General features: G+C 49.0%; 2 protein-coding genes across 3 annotated transcripts in view; one reads left to right on the top strand and one right to left on the bottom strand.

Annotated features, from left to right (window-relative positions):
* Nucleotides 1-20821, bottom strand: part of Syn3 (synapsin III) — a 431748-nt gene that overhangs the window by 222622 nt on the left and 188305 nt on the right. The gene's annotated exons all lie outside the window — the stretch shown is intronic.
* Timp3 (TIMP metallopeptidase inhibitor 3) overlaps nt 8758-20821 on the top strand; it is a 48274-nt gene continuing 36210 nt past the window's right edge. The window contains exon 1 of the mRNA XM_005083804.4: nt 8758-9205. Coding sequence (XP_005083861.1) covers nt 9085-9205 — 121 coding nt within the window. The 5' untranslated portion in view covers nt 8758-9084. The remainder of the gene's footprint in view (nt 9206-20821) is intronic.

The following is a 20821-nucleotide window of genomic DNA, read 5'->3' as shown; positions in this document are numbered from 1 at the left end:
GGCTCCAGCTCGAGGCCTCTGAGCCGCCTTCAAGTTACTGTAAAAATGTAAAGTATTCCAGCCATTTTAATTACCGGGAGTTGCATAAGCCAGAAACCGGTTTATTCAAAGGAACAACAGACCAAAAAGAAAAAAAATATTTTCACCATGTCTCAGGCTCTCCCCTCCTCCTCCCTGCCACTGGCCTCCAATCACAGGCTCCCAGGCCTCAAAAAAGCACATCGGGTGTGGGCAGTCTCTTCTAGCTTGTATTGGTATGACATCAAATTCTTTTCTTTTCCCTGCAAATACTTGAAGCAGAAGAAGTTCCAGGAACCTTCAAGCAGTTTGGAAAGTTACTGGTCATGCTTCTCTGGACAGGCTGAAGACTTCACTGGGCTCTGTATCGCACATGCAGAGAACGTGGTGACAAAACAGAGACCAGTGGGCAACGGGGGTCTCTTTGGGCAGCAAGTCAGGGGCTTTCAGCTCCTGAAGTATGAAGATGACTTCGCTATGTGATTCTTTAAAAAGGAACGACCCCAGTCACAGTATCCCAGCCATTCTCCAGTGTGGAAAGGAAATACTGACAGTGTGAGGTGTGGTTGGAGAACCCTCCACTCCTTCAGTAACCGCTGATCACGTAGTTACCCACATCCACCCTGGCTTGCTGAGGGCGTGCTGTGTATCAGGCAGAGTGTTAAGTGCTCAGAAAGGGAAACTCAAGCAGCCCAACTCCGTTCTCACACTGGGTAAAGATGGACAGGACCCAGCATTGTGGGTAGAACGTCAAATGGCTTGCACAGCTTGTACACTTGAACATCTGGTCCCCAGCAGGTAGCACTGTTTCAGAAGGTTGTGGAACCTGGGAGACATGGGGCTTACCTGCCATCAGTGGGTCACTGAAGGTGGCCCTGCAGCTGGCTCTGCTTCCCAGTCCTCCACAATCTAACAAGCCACACCACAAACTCCCGTACCTGTAGAGAAAGTCTCCCAGACCCCTCATTTTCCCTGCCGTGATGGGGCCAAGACAAATCTTTCCTCAGTTAAATCATTTTTGTCAGGTGCCTGGTGAGGGAAATAGTAATTAATATAACCAGAAAGCAACAGGCCAAGCAGTGTGACAAATTTCATGTTGGGTCACCCTGAATGGATGGCATCTAGCTCAGGAGAGGGGCAGTGCTTGATGACACCCTGACTGTATGATAACATTGACAGTGGCTGTTCAATGATGCTAACTTGGTGCCAGGCACCCTACCACATCTTTCCAATGTCCCGGTTACTTACCCAAGGTTTTACAGTTAGGAAACAGCCTGTGAGTACTTAGCAAGTGGCTCCCTGAGGCAGGAAGCCCTGCTTTGTAGTGCTGACCAATTTCTGTGGTGTAAATACTCCCGTCACAACCGGTTCCTAGTTCCACTGTGCTGTCACTGACTGCAGAATTGAGAAAAACTCAAGAGCATTGCAGAATGCCACTACCATGCAGAGAAGAGTCAACAGAAGCAAGCTTAGAGCCCTGAAGTTGAGGCAGTAAAATACACACACACACTTGTCTTCTGCTGGCTTCACTCATGATTTTATTCCTTTTAACTTTAAGAAGGTGGGGAAACATATTGCTCAGTAGAAACCATACTTAAGAGTCTGGATTTTTTCAGCATTTCCTGAGCTACTTAAGCTCAGTAAAATTCTCTCTTGATATTGCTGGGCAGGAGCGGTGAGAAACCCTAGCGGGCCCCTGTCATGACAGTGAGCACTGACACTCTGCAGTGTCTCTGTGGCTCAGCTCCAATGTTTGGTGGGTCAGGTACATTACATGCCATTTGGATTATGATATTTTTAACCACCAACGAGTTTATGTGGATACATCCTCATTACAAGTCAAGGAGTATCTGTGATTAGGAAGTTTAATGTTAATTGTCCCTGCTTTGAATAAAATTTATTTAATTGCTGGTTTTTGGAATTACAATTTTAATCATGACAGTGTTTTACAATGGACTCAGAGAACTCTAGAACATGTAGCAGTAGATTCTACTGAACCAATGTCAACCATCTCTGGCATAGCCTAGGGTTCCAGGACCTCATTTTTCAGTACCCCATTCTTCAATACCCCAGCAAGCAACAGGAGGCAGGGTGAAAGGAGGAGACCAGTCAAAGCAATGGAAACTCTGGATAAAGACCTAGAAGGTGGATATGTAGCGTTCTTCAAGGGTTAGAATAATAAAGGGTCCCATCAACATGGGCTCTCAGCCTACCTCTCAATCGCCAGCCTCATAGGAGCAAGGACAGTGACACTGTGGCTGGCTGACTTGCTGGCTCTTATGAATTGGATGTACCCATGAGACTGCTCACCTCTGGGAACCTCTCTGAGAATCCAAGTTCAAGGAGCTGGATCCTGGAGCCTCCCATGGTGGATCTGCGACGGTGACACTGATACCCGCTCCCTCCCTCTTTCCCTTCAAGTCATTGGTTAGTCTTTTCTTTCAGTATCTGCTAAGTGCCTACTGTGTGCAGGTGCTGCATTGGGCATTTGAGAAGCACCTAGGTTTGCTTGGGTCTAGAGGAAAATGAGCTATTTCAACCACTAGGGGCAGCAGAGACTGAGGGGGTCCCAGAAGGATGCACTCACTGTAAGGGGACATAGAGGAGAAGTAACCAATCAGCAGACATTCCGAAGCCAGTGGCTCTGGCTGGTTCCTGGCAGATAAGATGGAGGGGGGAGGGCAGGGGTCATAAAATGGTGCAAGATGTCACAGAGGTAACAGAGATTTAGGGCGAGGCTTAGGAGAGGACTGTCAGGTGGCAGTCACTTGATGTTCTATATGACTGGTGTCACCTCTAGTTACAGCCTGGTGCCACAGAAAGAGGCAGGGCAGAAAGGAACTTGTGTGTCTTTGGAGTTTAAGACTTCATTGACAAAGCCATGGAAGGTGAATGGATCACTTGAAGCAAAGCCTAGCACGGCTGTGGGGTGATATCTGTGGGGGCTGCACGAAAGGAGAGGAACCCGACAGGAAAGGGCTCAGGGCCAGCTATAGCACTGTTGACACTGTCTGGAAAAATCGAGGGTGGGAAAGAGGGATGGCTAGTACAGATGTCCAGTTTGAGACTCTCTAGGACATGGTGAATGGTGATGTCATTAGAGGGGATGAGTAATGCTGGACAGAAGGAAGAAGACAGTGAGTTCAGGACAAATCGAGGCTGATTAGGTCATGGGATTTGCAAGTAAAATTGTCACAGGGGTATAGACAGGGAGGTCAGACACCGCTGCCCTGACAATGTCATTCAATTGCATACAGCACATTGGCCAGTCAAGGTAGAAGAGCAGTTGGGATTAAGCAAGGTGACAGTGGAGGCTAAAAGGGAGGGCAAGGATCTAAGCTCAGAAAACTGGAGAGCTGGGAGGCTGCCACTGAGGTGGAAGGTACCTGAAGAGAGGTAGAAGGTGACAGGCCAGAGGCATCAGAAGACTGTGACTCACAGTGTCACAGACCCTTTAGACTCTCCGCCACAGGACAAACCAGCTCCAGGTGCATCAGGCCCCACCAAGGAAGCTCACAGCACCTTTGCAGAAACATGATCCCCAGCCCAAGGTGCTAGGAGCCTGACCGCATTCTTTCCCCGAGCCCCAGACCTTCAGAAAAGCCACAGAGGAGCTAACTCCCCATTGTTAAAGGCGAAGTGTATGAGGAACACATTAACCCAGGCTAGTGGGGAAGCTCTCCAGCGTTTCACATTGTCCTTTACAGAAATAACTGACTGCCTGGACATACAGTCATTAAACGAAAACCAAGAATTGGAATATTTAACTCTACTTCCCATTTCCCACCACCCCAGAAAACACAGGACACAAATGTCTCTACCACACACATGTGTTTTCTGGCTTAAAATTCCTGGGAATAGTTGTCTATGGAAAGAAATGTGAAAACCTCAGCATTCGCGTGAACACAGCCAGAGACCGTAAAGAGGGGTCTTCACTTCCCTGGCAGGGCTGGGGGTGGGGGAGCTAGCTGCTGGGGGCGGAGGGGGGGGGCTGGGCTGAGTAACGCCCTACAATTTTACTGCCATGAAATCGGTTCCAGATGGGAGCTGAGAAAGGTGTTTACTCCCCGCTGGTACCAGGCACAGAGAGAACCTGAAGTACCCACCTTCTTAGGCTCCTAATTGCCCCGTGTTGGGCAGCATCTCTGCTGAGGGTCTGGCTAGGGCTCCTGGTGATGGGTGGACCAGGCTGACTGTTGCTTGGAAAAGGCTATTTTGAATGTAATGACTTTCACATGGACTGTGGGTTTGGGGAAAGGCATGTGGTTAGGGTCCGGGGGGAGGGGGAAGCTGAGGTACTGCCTTATGTAGCAGTGGTCGTGACCTAGGCTTGTCAGCAGCTTCTCCGGGTTGCACTGCCAGAGTGCCACTTGAAGAGTGGGACTGAGGCAGCCTTCGCTGTGTTCCCAGACCTCCCCGAGGCCCCCAAATCAGTGATTCGCAAGTGTGTCGCTTCCCAAGTAAGCCTTAGCGCAGCGGGGGTGGAAGAGCTCTGGGCAGCTGTGGAACCAGACGGGATGTTGACTGGGAGCTTTGTGGCTATCAGACGGGAAGGGTTCGCTTCACCCACTCCAGGCACCGCACCCCATTGGCTGGTGTGGACCTGTCCCTCTCTAGGCTTCTCAATGAGTCTAGCAGGCTGAAGGCTCAGAGAACCGGTGTTTTCTGTCTTACAGCGCCCCCTGGCATTAGCCACGGGGATAGGCTCGATGAGCCCCCTCTGAAGAGCTGCCACCTTCCAAGCCCAACACTGGGCAGCAGAACTAGTATGGACCTTTGGATCCAAGAAGTCATAACGGAACTGAACCCTGTTGCCAATGTGCTAACCTTAAGGGGCTCACACTTCAGGAAGGGAAACTGGCAGATGAGCAACCATATTAGAGTCAGCTACATGTGAAAACGAGCACAGGATGCAGAGGGGAACCCTGGAGAAGGGAACGAAGAGGCTATGTTGTGGAGGTAAAACATCTAAGCAGAGACAGGGAGGGCATGAGAGTCCAGTAAATTTTGTTCTCGTCCCTTTAATGCTTCCAATCCAAAAGACGAACAGAAAGATGAATTGGTAACTACAAGAGGCTCCACCAGAAACAAGACCCCAAGTTTCTCCTGCTCCGTTGTCCTCACGGTCTGCCCTGGCATTCTTGGTTTCGAGCCCGTGTCTTGGAAGACAGAGGAGGATGGGAGTGCTGTTAGACTGGTGTCAAACCTGCTCACGTGGGGGGATCTGTCGTCCTTCACCACCATTCACCTGTCTTTGAGAATTTCCCAGGGAATAATAGACATTTTTTAATTACTAAGGGGCATCTTGCTGGGAATCACATAGTTGATTTTTTTATCCAATAAACATGGAGATTGGTGCCTGAACAAGGGAAGTGACTTGTCCACTGGGCTGTGAGTGTGACTGGACAGCAGCGGCGTCTGTGACATTTCCAGAGGGTACGGTGCAGTAAGATAGGAAGGGAAACACAGACACAGGCAGTTGTCCTCTTAGTCTCACAGCACCACACAGTGCTGGTCAGCTTAAACGGGCCTTTGTGTGTAGTCAGGGACTCAGGAAGTAGCTCTCTGTGAGCCGGCTATGGGGCATGGAAACACATTTATCGAATGCCCTAGCCCGGAAGACTTAGCCCTGTGATGCAGATAGAAGCTAAGGAACTAGTGTTCACAACAGACTGTGGGACACTGTTCTTTCATCCAAAGCATCCTTTTCTCACACAGAATGTGCAGATGAGCAGTCTCTGAGCAACTCTGTGCCTTTAGATGTCTAAGCAAACACCTCCTACAGGCTCAATGCTCTAAAATCGGACACACAGGAAGTGGGCATGCCCTCACCTTCCTAGAGAAGTTCCAACAGAGGGATTCGGTGAGCCTGGTAGTTTGAAGACAAGCCAGGTGTTGGTTGAAGCTTCTTCAGCTCTCCCCAGATTTGTAAATCTGCCATTGTTCTGGCTTTCAGAAGAAAGCAGGAGAGCCATTATCTCCACTCTCACCCAAGCTCCAAGTCCACTCAGTCTTGTTCACTGAAACGACTAGAAAAAGCTAGTGCTACATATTATTAGTCTGGTGGACAACTTGATGTCTAGTGGACGGTTGCAAGGTCTACTTGCTGCAAAATCCACGTGAGGACTCACAGAGCACCCTCGGTCTTGTTCCCAGGGTCATGACTAAGCTGACCTTGCAGAGGTAGACAGAGAAGAGCTTCTCAGCCCAGGCAGAAGAGAAGACTCCTGGCCACAGTGCTCGTTGTGTTCTCTGAAGCCCCCAAATTCTGGGAAAGCAAACGTAGAAGAATCAAAAGGAATTAAACCCACATTAGCACCTTTCAGGAAAACAGCCCAAGGACATCTACACTTTGAGACAGAAGTAGCTGCCAGAACAAGACACACTTCAGTTATCCTCTTGGAGGAATCTGCTCTGTGACATGTAACAAAGTAGCCGCTTGACCCTTGTCTTGTGTTCCAGAAAGGGCTCTCCCTCCGAGAAAAAAACAAACCGCACTTGGGACAAAATGGCCTTGTAATAGGAAAGAAGAGAGGAGAGGGCCTCTAGCCTGTAAGATGCTTATCCCAAGTGGATTTGTCTCCAAGTCCTTCTAAAGCCTTCCACATGACTGGCACTGTTCAGCGAATTTCTCAAATCCCACCAAGTATGTCCTCATTCAACCCAGTGCCTCAGAGTGGCCCCATATGGAGCCCAAGGCTCAGGCCTCAAGTGGTTACTGCTTATATCCACACTCAAGTCTCTTGGGACCTTCTGAGGGCTAAAAAAGCATTGTGGCCAAATAGCTCAGGTCTCCAAGTGTCAGGGAGGGAAACAATGTAACCATATTCCGGGAGATGGGGCCAGAAGAGCAAAGCAGGGTCCACAGCACCGTGGGATAGAATTAAGGAAGGGAGGGCCCTCAGAGGGTGCGGGGATCACCATGGGATAGAATTAAGGAGGGGAGGGCCCTCAGAAGGTGCGGGGACAAGACAGAAAGATGTGAGCACTGGGCTTTCTTCTCTATCGCTGGAATGCTTGGAGGGAGTTTACAGAATGCTCTTGGAAGCACTGGTGAGGCTGAGGCAGTAGGGTGGAGAGCTGAAGGTCAGCCAGGCTACACAATAAGACTGTCTCAAAATAACAGCAGCACCAACACCACTAAAAGACAAAAACCAACCTAACAAGGGCAGTACAATCAGAAATAATGTTATCACAATAGTCTCTGCTGCTGTCATTAAGAAGTGTCTCTTCTCTTGGGGATAATCCAACACATTCCCTTTGCATTTTCCTTTTTTGTTTTAAGTTTTCAGCATTTCTGTAGCTAAAGCAGACGTAGCATAAGGCGGGCGAGAAAGGGAGAGAGATTGCTGTAAGAGCACTGCCAGTTACATGGAACTGCTAAGTCCGGGGGCATCTGTCTGTTTTGGTAAGAGGAGTCAGTGAGAGCCCATGACAGGAGCCCCCTTTCTGGGTGTTTCCGTAGCTGCGGTACATGTGACACCTGACTAGAAAGAGTAGCGTGTGGACTCTTGCTTTAAAACACACAGCATAGGCCAGGCGCTGTGCTGCGTATCTGTAACTAGCAGTGGAGAGCCAGAGACAGGAGGAGCTTGGACTCAAGGTCAGCCTGGGCTACACAGTGAGACCGTGTCTCAAAGAGACGGAACAATAGTTTTTGTGTATCATATACGCACGCCCGCGCGCGCACACACACACACACACACATGCACGCACGCGCGCGCGCGCACACACACACACACACACATACCACAATCAAGAGGCTGCTTGGTGGTAACATTGCCAATACTCTTCTGTTACAGTTAGTCATTCAGGATCCTGGATAGTTTTTCCTGGGATCTGGTCTTATTCCACTTTTGGATAGCTTTACCTCAAAGCTCCTTGCTGAAGGAAGGCTTGCTGTCTGCCACCAGTGAGACCTGCTGTCATATATATTCCCCATTTATTCTATATTCTGTCCTCCAAAGAAGATCCAACCCTTTCCACTTGCTCGTCTCCTGGCATGATGTCATCACTGCATGATGTCATCTCAGAGAACTCTTTTACTGTCCCACGGAGAGCAACTCCCTCTTCATCATTCCAACCCAGGTCTACATCTATTCTAGTTCCCTCATAGCACAAGTATGATCACCCTGTTTGCAAGGCTTGGCATCCAGAACAGTGTTGTTGAACGACTCCACGGCTCCATCTACCCCTAGTGACAACTACTATAGCCAGTCCCAAAAGGCAGAGGGGTGTGTGTGTGTGTTGGGTGAGGAGATAATCCAGGTGTTTCCTCTTCTCTCTCTCTCTAGAGAAGGTAGGAAGGTGAAATGTTCTTCGAGGCTTCCTTTTAGACTTTTTTTCCAGGAGGTAGGATCAAGGACTCCAGGGTGAGGGCCACCTGGGTCCCTTGGAAGGGATTGTGCTGCTTGGCTAGGAGGCTGGGAGTGGACACTTGTTTGGGCCGAAGGCGCTCGGAGGATCGGTGGGCGTAAGGCAGCCGGACCGTGGGGCGCCACTACAGCTCACACTGACCTAGGACGCACCCAGCCCACCCACTCGAGTGCCCATAACCGCATTATTCCCTATAAGGATCTGAACAGTCCGGGCCAGCCCCGCCCTGCCGCCCCGAGCCCCCCGGCCCCGCCCCCTTTTTGGAGGGACGATGAGGTAATGCGGCGCTGCCATTGGTCGGAGGGGGCGGCCCCCGAGCTCCCGAGGGGCTGGGTCTCCCTTGCGCCCCTATATCACTCTGCAGCCCTGGACTCTGCACACAGTGGGCAGCGGGCAGCCGCCAGCGCCGGGAAGCTTCTTCTCCCGCCTCTCCGCTCTGATTCCCGATCCTTCTCCCAGAGGCCACTCGCTGTCTCCGCGGACTCCTGCTCCAGTCACCCAAGGCCACTTTGCCGCCTCCCAACCCGTCCCGCCGGGCTACTTGGAGGGGAGGGCACTTTCCGGAGCTCAAAGTTGCCCAGCGTGCACGGTCAGACCTGGCGAGTGAGCTCGGACTGAAGTAGCCGCGCCAGCACTAGGCAACTTTGAAGAAAAGAGCAGCAGTCCCCGCAGAGGACCGCAGCAGCTACGATGACTCCCTGGCTTGGGCTTGCCGTGCTCCTGGGTTGCTGGAGCCTTGGGCACTGGGGCGCGGAGGCATGCACATGCTCGCCCAGTCATCCCCAGGATGCCTTCTGCAACTCCGATATCGGTAAGCGCTCTGGGAGGCCCTAAGCAAGCCGCAAACTGTAGTGGGAGACTCGGTTTCCCTGGGTGGGGACTCTGTGCCAGGAGATGCCTTGCAAAGGGACCCTAAACAGTGTCCTCGTGGTCTCTGGCCGGCAGGAGTGACATCTGGAAAATTTCCCCCTTTGACTCCTGAAGGGAAAAGAGCTGGAGGAGGAGGGTGGGAGAAGGTTCTGAAAAGTTGGAACACTAACTGTAGCTCTGGGACCTCGAGTACTCTTCACAAGAAGTTGCCAGCTTGTGCGGGTGGCGGAGTTGTGAAGAGAAAACTCTTAGCTTTCAGAGATTGCTTATCTCCCGAGTCCTTGAACTTCATTCTTTTCCTTGAGATCCAGCCCAGCCTAGCTGCAGGCTCTCCCAGCAAGTGCTAATGGAGTTTTTTGCCTGCCAAGTTTGGAGGGAAGGGCACACACAATACACACACACACTCTCTCTCTCTCTCACACACACACACACACACACACACACACACACACACTCAGGAGAAAACTGTAGGTTCGACCCCTCCCTAGGAGAACTGCATGAGAACTGATGATGGGCTTGAGGTGATTGTAGAGGATCACTGAGCACAGAGTTGTGAAAATTCACAGGAAGGTTATTAATATTATTTTTCTTTCTTGAATGTATATGATGAGGGAGAGTGAATAATGGAGAAAGCAGATTTGTCACCAAAAGAACAAAGATACCAAGGGTCTCATCACTTGTGATGATGGTCTCAGAGACTGCTGATTGTAGAGCCCTGATAAGAGTCAGAGCCCACTTTCCAGAGGACCCCATGAGTGCTGGGGACACTTGTGTTTGGAGGGCCCCAGGTGGAATGGAAGACGGAAAAGCTCTCTCCCCTCCAGCTCCTAAATCACCTGGTCCAATGTCCCTGCTGTGTGTTTGCAGGGCAGGGGTGGGACAACGGAGTTGCCCTTGGCCTGTGTTGATTCAGAGGTGAAGAATGGAGTGTGTGTGTTTTAAGTATAGTCATAAAGGAGAAGGAAATTTTCCACTGGTCTTGGGTGAGGGATCCCACTCTGCAAGTGTGCTTTGGTAAGGAGGGGGAGGGGTGGTGACCAGGCTGGGGAGGCTACTGAGGTTGGAGTCACTGTTGGTGGGTCTGGCCAGCCTAGGGGGAAATCTGGGAGGTGGCTATGGTGGTCAGGTCAGTGGACTTGGCAGCCCAGGGTGTCTGTGTGACCTGCAGTCACCCTTGTTGGAGGTCTCCAGGGACCTGCAGGCACACCCTTCCCCGCCCTTGGGGCTGCTGGGAAGCATCATTTTGGGTTGCTGGAGGCTGGGGCCTTTTCCTCCTGAGTGCCCCCACCCAAATTCCTCTGACTTTTCTCTCCTCTCACCAGGACTTCTGGTTTTGCTGGGCTTAGACTGGGCTCCTGGACTGTGAGCTAGCAGGCGGAGTCTGGGTATTCCTGCTTCACAATGTGTGTGTTCAGTTTGGTTTTGTAGTTTGTGTAGGGGAGAGAGGGATCACATCTCTATCCCAGGTGCCTATTACCCTGAAGTTCATGGGAAAGTGGAGAATGAGCCAGTAGATCCTGTTCCCACGGGCTCTCCTGCAATCAGCCCATTACTTCCATAAGAGCCCTACTGTGGGTGGGAACTGATGAAGTTTCTTGAACTTTCTACGGATTTATTCAGAAAGCAGCTTCTTCCTCTTCATACACTTCCCAGAGAAAAGTTAACTTACCAAGAAATATGCCAAACCCAGAAGAGAACCGTGTAGTAGCAGAGAGAGAGAGCTGGAGAGAGAGGGGGGGAGAGAGAGGGAGGGAGAGAGAGAGAGAGGGAGAGAGAGAGAGGAGAGAGAGGGAAAGAGGGAGGGAGGGAGAGAGAGAGAGAGAGAGAGAGAGAGAGAGAGAGAGAGAGAGAGAGAGAGAGAGAGAGAGATCTTCGCTCTGGCGGTGATCCAGACTCACTCGGCCCTTAGCTTGGTGCACTGCACAAGGGATGAGATAATGCTTTTAAAAATGGGAGGTGTGGGTGTGGGCCTGCTGGCTTGCTGACCTGCTGCCTGATAGCAGCACACTGTGCCGCCTCCAGTAGATGGCTCCCAACTGTCCTCCGGCCACTGGAGTCCCCTAAGTATGCTCAAGCTAGTCTGCCACCTTCCCCTTCTAGATCCTTCCTGCATGGACTCTCTTCCTGGCCAGATGCCATGCTGCCAGAGAGAAGGGCACAGCATGCGTAGCTTAGCCCTTAGTAAGGCCCAGCACCATCCCACAAAGGCCTTCCCTCTTCTGTCTCATTATCCACGGGTGTCTCTTTTCCCTTTCTTCTCCAGAGCCCAGGGGACTGGTACAACCTTCTGGGTGAGGAGGAGTTAAAAGGTGTTTCTATGGCAACTGCAGGCCCTGTACCCTATCAAAGTGTTTAGAAGAATAAACTACACAGAGGCTTATCAGATACACAGTGGGGCAAAGAAAGAGATTTGGCAGTAGTCACCTCACTTGGGGCCCTCTCCGTACCAGCCATTGCCCCTGAAACTCCTTCAAAACCTTGACTCTGAAGGGGGGTAGGGGTTGGGGTGCCGGGAATGAAGGAGATAGCCCTGGCCAGGCTATCTGGCTGCCTTAGTTCGGGAAAGGATAGGTAACACTCAGAGCACTCTAAAAATTGGAGTGGGGTGTGTGTGTGTGGTGTGTGTGTGTGCGCGCGCTCGTGCGTGCAAGCACACACGCGATTTCTGCAGAGATGGGAGGGGTAGTGAGAATTCTGCTTCAGAAGGCCAAACCCTTGTCTCTGTCTCCACTCACAAGGAGTAATTGGTGGGGGTGGAAGGGCGTCAGGGCTGCCCCTAGGCCTGGAGGAGCAGCTCCAGCCTTGGAGAATAGCCCTGCCATCACTGAGTTGTATTGACAGTGGTTCCTTCAGCATCAGATAGGAAGTGTTGTTAGCAAAGAAGCCATTTTAGAGGAACCTGATCTGTGCCCTCTCACTCCCACATGCAAGCAGATGCAAAGAAAATGAAATTCTGGGATTCGGGAGAAGGGCAAACCAACTAGTGGTGCGTGCGTGCATGCGTGTGCGTGTGTGTGTGTGTGTGCGCGCGTGCATGTGCGTGCGTGCGTGTACGTGCGTGTGAGTGTTCATACCATGTGTACCAAGGCTAACAGCATCTTGGCAAGCCTGGCCAGAGAAGAATGCTGTTGGGCAAGAGGAAAGGGAAGGAAGCTTTCAGACCTGCGCTGGTGTGCGAGCACTCCAAAGATGTTATCTTAACTCTGAAGCAACCTGAAATGTAGGTATTGCATCCATTTCTCAGATGGAAAATACTGAGGCTAAATGAAGTTATGCTTCTGCAAGGCCACCCAGCAGTGGTGAAGCATGCATTCAGTCAGTTATGACACTTTCCAATTCTCCTTGACCCCTTGCCATCCTAAGGCAGGCATCTGTTCCTAGAATCAAAAGGGAAAGGACTGGTGGTGTTTTCATCTAGATTAGGACAGTTTTTCCAAGAACTTCAAAGGCAGCTAAAATGGCCAGAGGTTTTAATTAAGTATCGCGTTTGCCAAGGAAGAACAGAAACAACAACAACAAAATATCAAGGAAAATTCCTATCTTCTGTGGCTCTTAGAACAGGAAAAGATTCTCAGAATCATTAGGTCAAGTTGAAAAGGTGACTGACTGACTGTGTGTCACTGAGGCCATCGAGGAGTGAGGCAGATGCAAACCAGACTTCCTGGATGCTTGTGGGAAACAGCGATCCTCGGGGGAGGTGGATGAGTGAGGCAGGAGCCAGGGAAGCAGTCTGCAGACCGGGTTCCTGGCGGATGCGGCAGGTGCCCTCTGACTGGTCTGTCCCTTTCCCAGTCCCCAGCAGACAAGACCAGAACGTGGCCGGGAGGTGGCTGTGGTTCTGCTGGAACAGCAGGAACCATTGAGCTAAGCTGCTGAATGGCACATTCCAACAGGTTCACTAATGAGAAACAAAACCAGTACAATCCTAGCCACTTTTGTCGGGGCCACTTTAGCCTCTATAGACATGAAGGCCCCTTCTTGCTACCTTTGTCACATCCGACTCCTGGGTGGTCTCTAGCGGCAGTGTGGGGTGTGGAAGGGCCTTGGGAAGGACACAGCTGGGCTCAAATCCTCCCCCAGGGTCTTGCTGGCTTTGTGTTTAGGTATTTAGTGGATCCCTTTCTCGTCTTCCCTCTCCTCATTAAGAAAGAACACAAGTAATTTATACCTTTTCATGCCTTTTTTTATTCATTCTTTTACATTTAAAGTTACGAAGATGAGTGTTTTATGTGTCGTTCATCCATTCATTTCTATGCACCTACCCACCCATTATCTATCTAGTCTTTTACCCTCAAGCCTTCTCTGTCATGTATGTATCATCTTTCTCTATCCTTCCACCTATGTATTAAAAAATAAATAGAAAGTCCCTTTGGATCGCTGCCTCAATCAATCTACTTCTTCTATTTCCATATACATCCTTTTATCACCTGTAGAAAACTTACAGTGGTTTTCCTCCATTAAAAATGTGAAGAGTTAGAAGACTAAATACTGGAACGCCCCTAGTGTGCACTAGAGAGTTTTACCAACTAATATATGTGTATGCTACTTTATTCTTCTCTCTCTAGTATTCTGTAGGATTATAATTTTTAAAACCCAATGCTGAGTCTTAAAATAGAGTGATTACCGTGTGCTAGGCACCATTCTAAATAATTAATATGCATTAGCTCAGTAGAGTCTCTCAGCAGTCCTAAGAAACAGGTATACTATTGTCATCTTCACTGAAGAAACTGAAACTCAGAAAAATTAGGTAACTTGTTTAGTGTTATCTGGTAAGTAACAGAACATAGTATTTAAACCCACGTAGCCAACTATATGTATACTACTATAAGTGATTATATTTCTGTGGCAATATAATATCCCTGTAGATATACCTTCATTTATTTAAACAGCCCCTCTTTATGGATATCTAACAACTCTTCATCCTTAGGAGGGTGTGGGAACAAGTAGTTGCTATATTGTCTTCTGTTCTGTGCTGAGTATTTCTCTATGGCAAGCGTACATTTGGAAGTGTTGGATGGAAGTAAGAGCTCTGTGTGCTTTAATCTTTGCTGTAGTTCACCCTCCCAAGCCGCATGTTGTGCAGCTGCAGGAATGGGGTAGGCATGGAGGCAGTGTCACAGTGCCAGGATACATCCAGGATGCTCTCAAATGAGCAACAATTTTAGACATTTTTCTGTCTAAAGTATTCTGAGGACTTCTGCTTTTGGACAGCCTTTTTATCTCCTTGAAAGGGAAGTTAATGGAATCATTTTTACATCAAGAGTAGGCCTTAAGTGGTAGGACAACCACAGCCCTTGGCTGACTGTTCTCGGCCACTTTAGTTAGAGATGGCTCTCGAGCTTCCCTTTCATAAGAGGTGTGCTTTTCATTAGCCAAACTTGTTTAGTCTTTGGGTTTTGCATGAACTCAGGTTCAAAAGCGAAACCCAGGCATACGGTTTTGTCTCCCTGATTGGACTCAGCATGACAGCAAGAAGACTGATCCCTTTGTCCCCCCTGCACTCATTACTGCACCTGGACAGTGCTCAGATGGGGTGATAAGATGGCCATAAGGATGGAAGTGAATGCCTGAGGCCAAGGCAGAGTGGCTGGCAGAGAAGGACCCTGGGGTCTTGGCATCATGAGACCTTTCAAAGAAAGAGTTCCACTGTCCTGATTGAAATTCCTCAGTGGGTTAATGGGATAAAGTACAATAAAATGGCTTTTATAAGGACCAGTAATGGCCCCTGCCACCTCTTCACTGGTCCTTCCTGCTCTGGAAGGTCCTGTTTCTGCCTTACTCTTGACCTGCGCTATGCCCTTCCTTCACACATCCTCTCAACTTATCATGTTTCGCGTCTCACTTGGTCCCACTTTCCCACCACGGTATGGGTGCAGAAGAACCATCTCCCCTCCCCCAGAGTTCAAACCAGCTGCAGCATGACACCATTTCTACTAAGAGCCAGCTCCTCTGAGATTGCATGAGGCACGCCATTCCAAAACGAGGACCACATTCCTGCTGTTCATTACCCAGAACAGAGGCACCTGCTTTGCTCTCTGCTTGTGGGATAAGTCTAGTCCCATCATCTAGTGGAAAGGACACTACAGTGTCCTCCTAGTCAGCCCTTTCGTTGGGGTTGCAGTTACTATCCCACAGCACTGGGCTGAGCTCCTTTTTTGTATATCAGTTATTTGTAAAATGGGGGCTTTCCTTCCCAGCTTCCCAGTAGCTTCAGGCTGAAGAGGGAACGCTACCTACAATCACACCATCACAGTCCGGCCTGAAGCTACATCCCAAAGCCTGTGTTTAGAATCATTGTCTCCTGTTGACTTAGGGCCTCTTGTCCAATAGACTGAGGACCACAGCACTCTAGAACTGGGAAGGTTCTTCTTGTGCAACCCTGTCACACGGGCTTCTGGCTCATATTGTTGGGATGGGCAGGGCGTTCCCTCCACCAGCCTCTTGGGCCCCTACCTTCCCTGCTGCTCTCAATTTTATTTTAGCGTCAGTTATTTGGGGCTCCCAATGGAACCGAGCCTCACAAGTAATTTCTGATTCCTAACCCAGCACTTCATCGTCTGCCTCCCCGTTGTCTCCTCGATATCGAAAACTGTTTTAGAGTCCACTCTTCTGTCAGTGGGCTCTGTTTCTGGAGAGTTATCACAGCTTCATTCTTTTAAACAAACAAGTTAAAGTAGAAAATTGTCACAATGCTAGCAGTTATGAGTTGGACATCCTGGCTGATATGCTAATTAATTACAGCTTGGGTTTTCCTGAGCCTGGGATTTTGGGGTGGCTTACTGAAGTGTTAAAAGGGCTTACAGAGCCCTTAGTAAGGCACTGCCCTGGCCACCTCCTTCACATTACTCCTGATCATGTGACCAGGGCTGGTGTCCCATGGGGTTGGATACCTGTTGAGGACATGGCCAGCCTGTTTGTGTGCAACACCATTAGCACAACCGACCAGGCCTTTAAAGGGACTCATTAAAAGGTGTATGGCAGGAGGCCACAAGATGTTTCCAAGCTGAGATGGGAGTGAGGGGTCTTTTTGCTAATTTGCTTAATAAATGTGCCTGGAGCTGCAGAGGAGCCTGGAGAAGCTTTTTGTAGGGCTGAGACAGTCTGACTGCCACAAAAAGAATATTCTACACTGTCCAGTACTGCCCAACATGCAGGTCTGATTTAATGTCATGTATTTCTTATCACCTAGCTGTGTCATCCTAGGAACTCCCAGTATCACCGGGTCTGTCCCACCTGGCAGAAGAAGGGATGGAAGGGAGGACAAGATGGTTTGGCTTCATGAGCCAAGGGAAAATTCAGCTGGTGGAAACCAGCCCTGGAGTGACGGGGGGAGGGAGGAGATGTAGGGTTGCAGGGAAGGGGTAAAGAGGGGAAGCTACTACAAGCCTCTAGTAGCACAGATCTTCACTATTACAGGGGGGTTGGTCTCCTCACTCCACCCTCTGCCCAGCTTTGATCCTCCCAGGAGGGAGAGCCTTGGCCCAGGCAACCTAGCTACCTGCAGAGAAGTCTGTTGACTTTGAATTGGTGAATGACCCAGATCGGGACATGGGAAGTGGCAAGTGCAGAGGACTGTACAGGTGTGGTTTCATCTTTCAAGACTACCTTCTGTCCTGGACCTCCCTGAGGGTAGACCTTCAGTTCTGGAGACATGCTGGCTCCTGGGAGCTCTGCCTCAGAAAGCTCTTTGACCCAGTTACCTCATCTGTGAAAATGGGGAGAACTGGGTTGATGATACCATGAAACACCTCATGGTAAATGCTTGGCACAGATGCTAGGTGGCGGCGGCACACACCTTTAATCCCAGCACTCAGGAGGCAGAGGCAGGCAGAGCTCTGTGAGTTCGAGGCCAGCCTGATCTACAGAGCAAATTCCAGGACAGCCAGAGCTACACAGAGAAACCCTGTCTTGAAAAACAAAGCAAAACAAAACAAAACAAAAATGCTTAGCACAGAATCTACTGTATAGTAAAGTCTGTGTGTGTGTGTGTGTGTGTGTGTGTGTGTGTGTGTGTGTGTGTGTGTGTGTGTGGCAGGGGTCCTGTCTGCCTGCTATGTATGTATACCAGTGTTCTCACTGTCTTTTTACTGAGGAAAGTGGGACTCTGAGGGGTGATGGGATACTTTCATTGTCCCATATAGAGAGCTGAATTTCAAAATCCCAAATCCAGTGTTCTCTACTTCCCTAATGGCTTCTGCCAGGACACAGATAGCAAAGCTCCCTACACTGGTCCCAAGACTGTTCAGTTTTCATTCTTAGAAGGGTTGGGAAACAGGGTGGTGGGAGGGCCACTTCCTATTCGATGGTTGTCAGTGTCAGAGCTGGCGTGTCAGGGTAGCGGCACAGTTGAGCAGATGTTTTGGGAGGAGATCCCATGTCTTGTGAAAGCCACACCCAACACATTGCTGTCCGAGGCTCAGGGGCTGCCCTTGCCCATCTAGATTCCTCTGATAGGTAGAAGATAATGAGGTAGCCAAAGGGAGGGTCCTGGGAACTGGTGATACTAAACTTGGATGACAAGCCAATACTTTCTGTCTCTGCTCTGATTGGGTCTAGAGAGGCAATGCCTAATCCTGTATGCTGAGGTGGAGACAGCATTAATCTCCAGTCAGGACCTGAGGTCTACCTCAAGTTTATCACCTGACTCTGAAATACTGTGGTGGTGTGACCCCCTCTGGAGGATGATCTGGAAAGGTTAAGTGCTGACTGTATGTGTCTATTCTTTTGCATGCAGATGTTACTGCCTATGACGTGTCAGTATTTTGCGTCAGTTTCCCTTGGAGGGCAGAGTTCAGGACTGAACACCTAGCACCACCAATGACAGTCTTAGAAGGGAACTTCATTAATAATGTAATATGTTAAGAGCGGAGTGGACGAGAGTTCTGCCTGAACACTTCCAGTGAGCTCAGTGATCTACATGATCACCAAACTTCCTGTTGGAATGCATCTGATTTAGCAGACAGCCTTGTAGACTTAGTTTCAGGCTGGAACCCAGGATCAAGGTCACCTCAGGGTTTGTCACTGAGGTATGAAGCCTTGTCAGCTGCCGAGGAGACTTTTCCCACTGGAAGACCAGCTTAGATGTAGAGCTTTAATTAAAAGTGGTATTATCTCATATAACCCTGTTCACTCCATTAGACAGAGTCTAGAGATGTGACCATTGAGCAGTCCCACTCTTGTTTCTCTCTAATGATGACAAGCAGCCACCTGAAGGACAGAGATCTGTGAGAATCCTAACACCAAGGAGCTGCCTGGGGAACAGGTCAGGATAGATGTACTCGATACAGAAGAGCTTGTGCCTGTGGTGGCAGGTCCCTTTCTGACCCATTAGCTTCCAGCTGTAAATTAGTTCAGGTCACAAACTCTGATGCCTACAGAAAAGGTGGGTATTTTTTATATCAAATCTATAAGTCTATTACTCAACCAAACACATAAGGTTCTCCAGTCTCTTGTTTCCCCCATGTTTGTCCCAAATACATATGTGATAGGTTGGAGCACCTCCTCTTGCCTTACTGTCAGGGAAATGGTAGAGAGTGGTGGCAAATGTGGTGAACTGGAAAATCCATATCCCTTGGGAAGGAGACAGTGTGGCCAGATGTCTAGGTTCTTACAATAAGCTAGAAACCCAAAGGAATAGTGTGAAACTTTAGTTTTTAAATGTCAGTATAATGCAAAAGAACACAATGCACACACACACACACACACACACACACACACACACGTCTACATGCACAGACTGAGCTGTACAGGTTATAGGTTTTTGTGATCTGAGTCCAGTGATCTTCCGGTTATCCTTTGAGTTCTCAGATCTCTGAGTGACTATGGCCAGTGGCTTTTGAAGCACAATACTATCCTAGGCACTGCTTGCATACTGTTGAAGAGTTCAGGTTATGGTGTTAGATTGTCTGCCTCAAATCTTGACTACATTACTTACTGGTTGCATGTCTTAGGCAAGCCAGTCCATCTCAACCTTGTGATGGACCTTGTGATGTCCTTCTGTATATGTTTCTCTTATTGGTTGATGAATAAAACACTGTTGGGCAAATGGCCAATGAGGCAGGAAGACAGGCGGGACTAGGAGAGGAGATGTCTGGGAATTGTAGACTAGAGAGCCCATTAGAACAGTTGCAATGTAGCAAGCAAAGGAGTCGCATGTCCGGCATTCTCCAGTAAGCCAAGACCACTTGGAAATATATGGATTAGTAGTTATGAGTTAATAATTAAGACAGAGCTAGCCAATAAGAAGCCCAAGCCATCAGCCAATAGTTTAATAATTAAGATAGCGTCTGTGTGTTTTGGGGGGGCTCAAGGGCCATGAGACCAGCCAGGACAAAGAACCTCATGTAACACCCTTGCTTATCCCATCTGTAACTCTGAATGGACAAGACGACCTTTAGCTTTAGGGCTAGAGGAGAATTCCCTGATGAAAATAACGGTCCCGTCTAACTGCCTAACCTGTAGTAAGGACTGGTAAATACCAACCCCTATGATTATGACATGGTCTTATTGTCTTAAATGGGAACTGGGTCTTACTGGCTTCCTGCCTGATGTTAGTATGCACACAGTGAAGGCATCATGAATGAATGAGGATGTTTGAAAACGATAGCATCCAGCCTCAGCTCAGGGTTGGCGGAGAAAGAGAGAGAATATCAGTTTTTGCCATGTTGAGCATTAGCCAACTCAATGAGAAACAGCTGCTGTGTTAAACAGCAGCGATCAACTTGGAAAACAAAACAAAAGGGCTGGGAAATGGCTCAATCAATAAAGTGCTTCCATGAAAGCGCAGTTTCCCAGCACCCACATAAAAAGCAGTGCTATGGTGTGGTCTTAAAATCACAGGACTGAAGCAGAGACAGGGATGCCTGGGGCTTGCTGATGAGCCTGTGTAGACTAGCCAGCAAGCTCCAGGTTCAGCAAAGGAACTTGTCTCAAAAAGTAAGGCAGGCAGTGATTTGAGGAAGACATCCAACACTTACTTCTGGCTTAAACACACACAGACACACACAGTCTCACACACAGACACACAGTCACACACACACACAAACACACACACACATACACACACAAGATGGATGAAAAACAAGGGGCCATTTGGGTGTTTTGGCAGCCTAAGGGTTTTGTGTATCCAGACTCTTTTAAGCCATAGGAGGTTCCTAGAAACTTCTAGAACTTATGACTCCCTATTTTGCTTTTGTTTTGTCTTAAAATTTGACCCTAAATAGTTCACATTCCCCTGGGGCTCACTCCAAGAAGCTTCATACATAGCCATAGGTACCAAGCAGAGAGAAGTCCTAGTCTATCCTAAGGCAGGGGCATGGAGAGCCACCTATACAGTTTAAAACTTTCTCACAGTAGACGCATTATAAAACAGAAGAAGCAAGTAAAATTCCACTTACTCCTATACCTACCTAATGTATCCAAATGTACCTTACCATCTAATCAATATGCAAATTATGAGAGTTTCCAGTTTTTCAGTGACCGTTCTAAAATGCATGGTGTGCTTCATGTTCACGCATGTCAATTGCAAGTGGCTGCACTCTAGTTATTCTAGCAACTA

The sequence above is a fragment of the Mesocricetus auratus genome, unplaced genomic scaffold (genome assembly GCF_017639785.1).
Source record: "Mesocricetus auratus isolate SY011 unplaced genomic scaffold, BCM_Maur_2.0 Super-Scaffold_100011, whole genome shotgun sequence".
Lineage (NCBI taxonomy): Eukaryota > Metazoa > Chordata > Mammalia > Rodentia > Cricetidae > Mesocricetus > Mesocricetus auratus.
The sequence above is the reverse complement of the archived record's forward strand: the minus strand, read 5'-3'. Positions and strand labels throughout refer to the sequence as shown.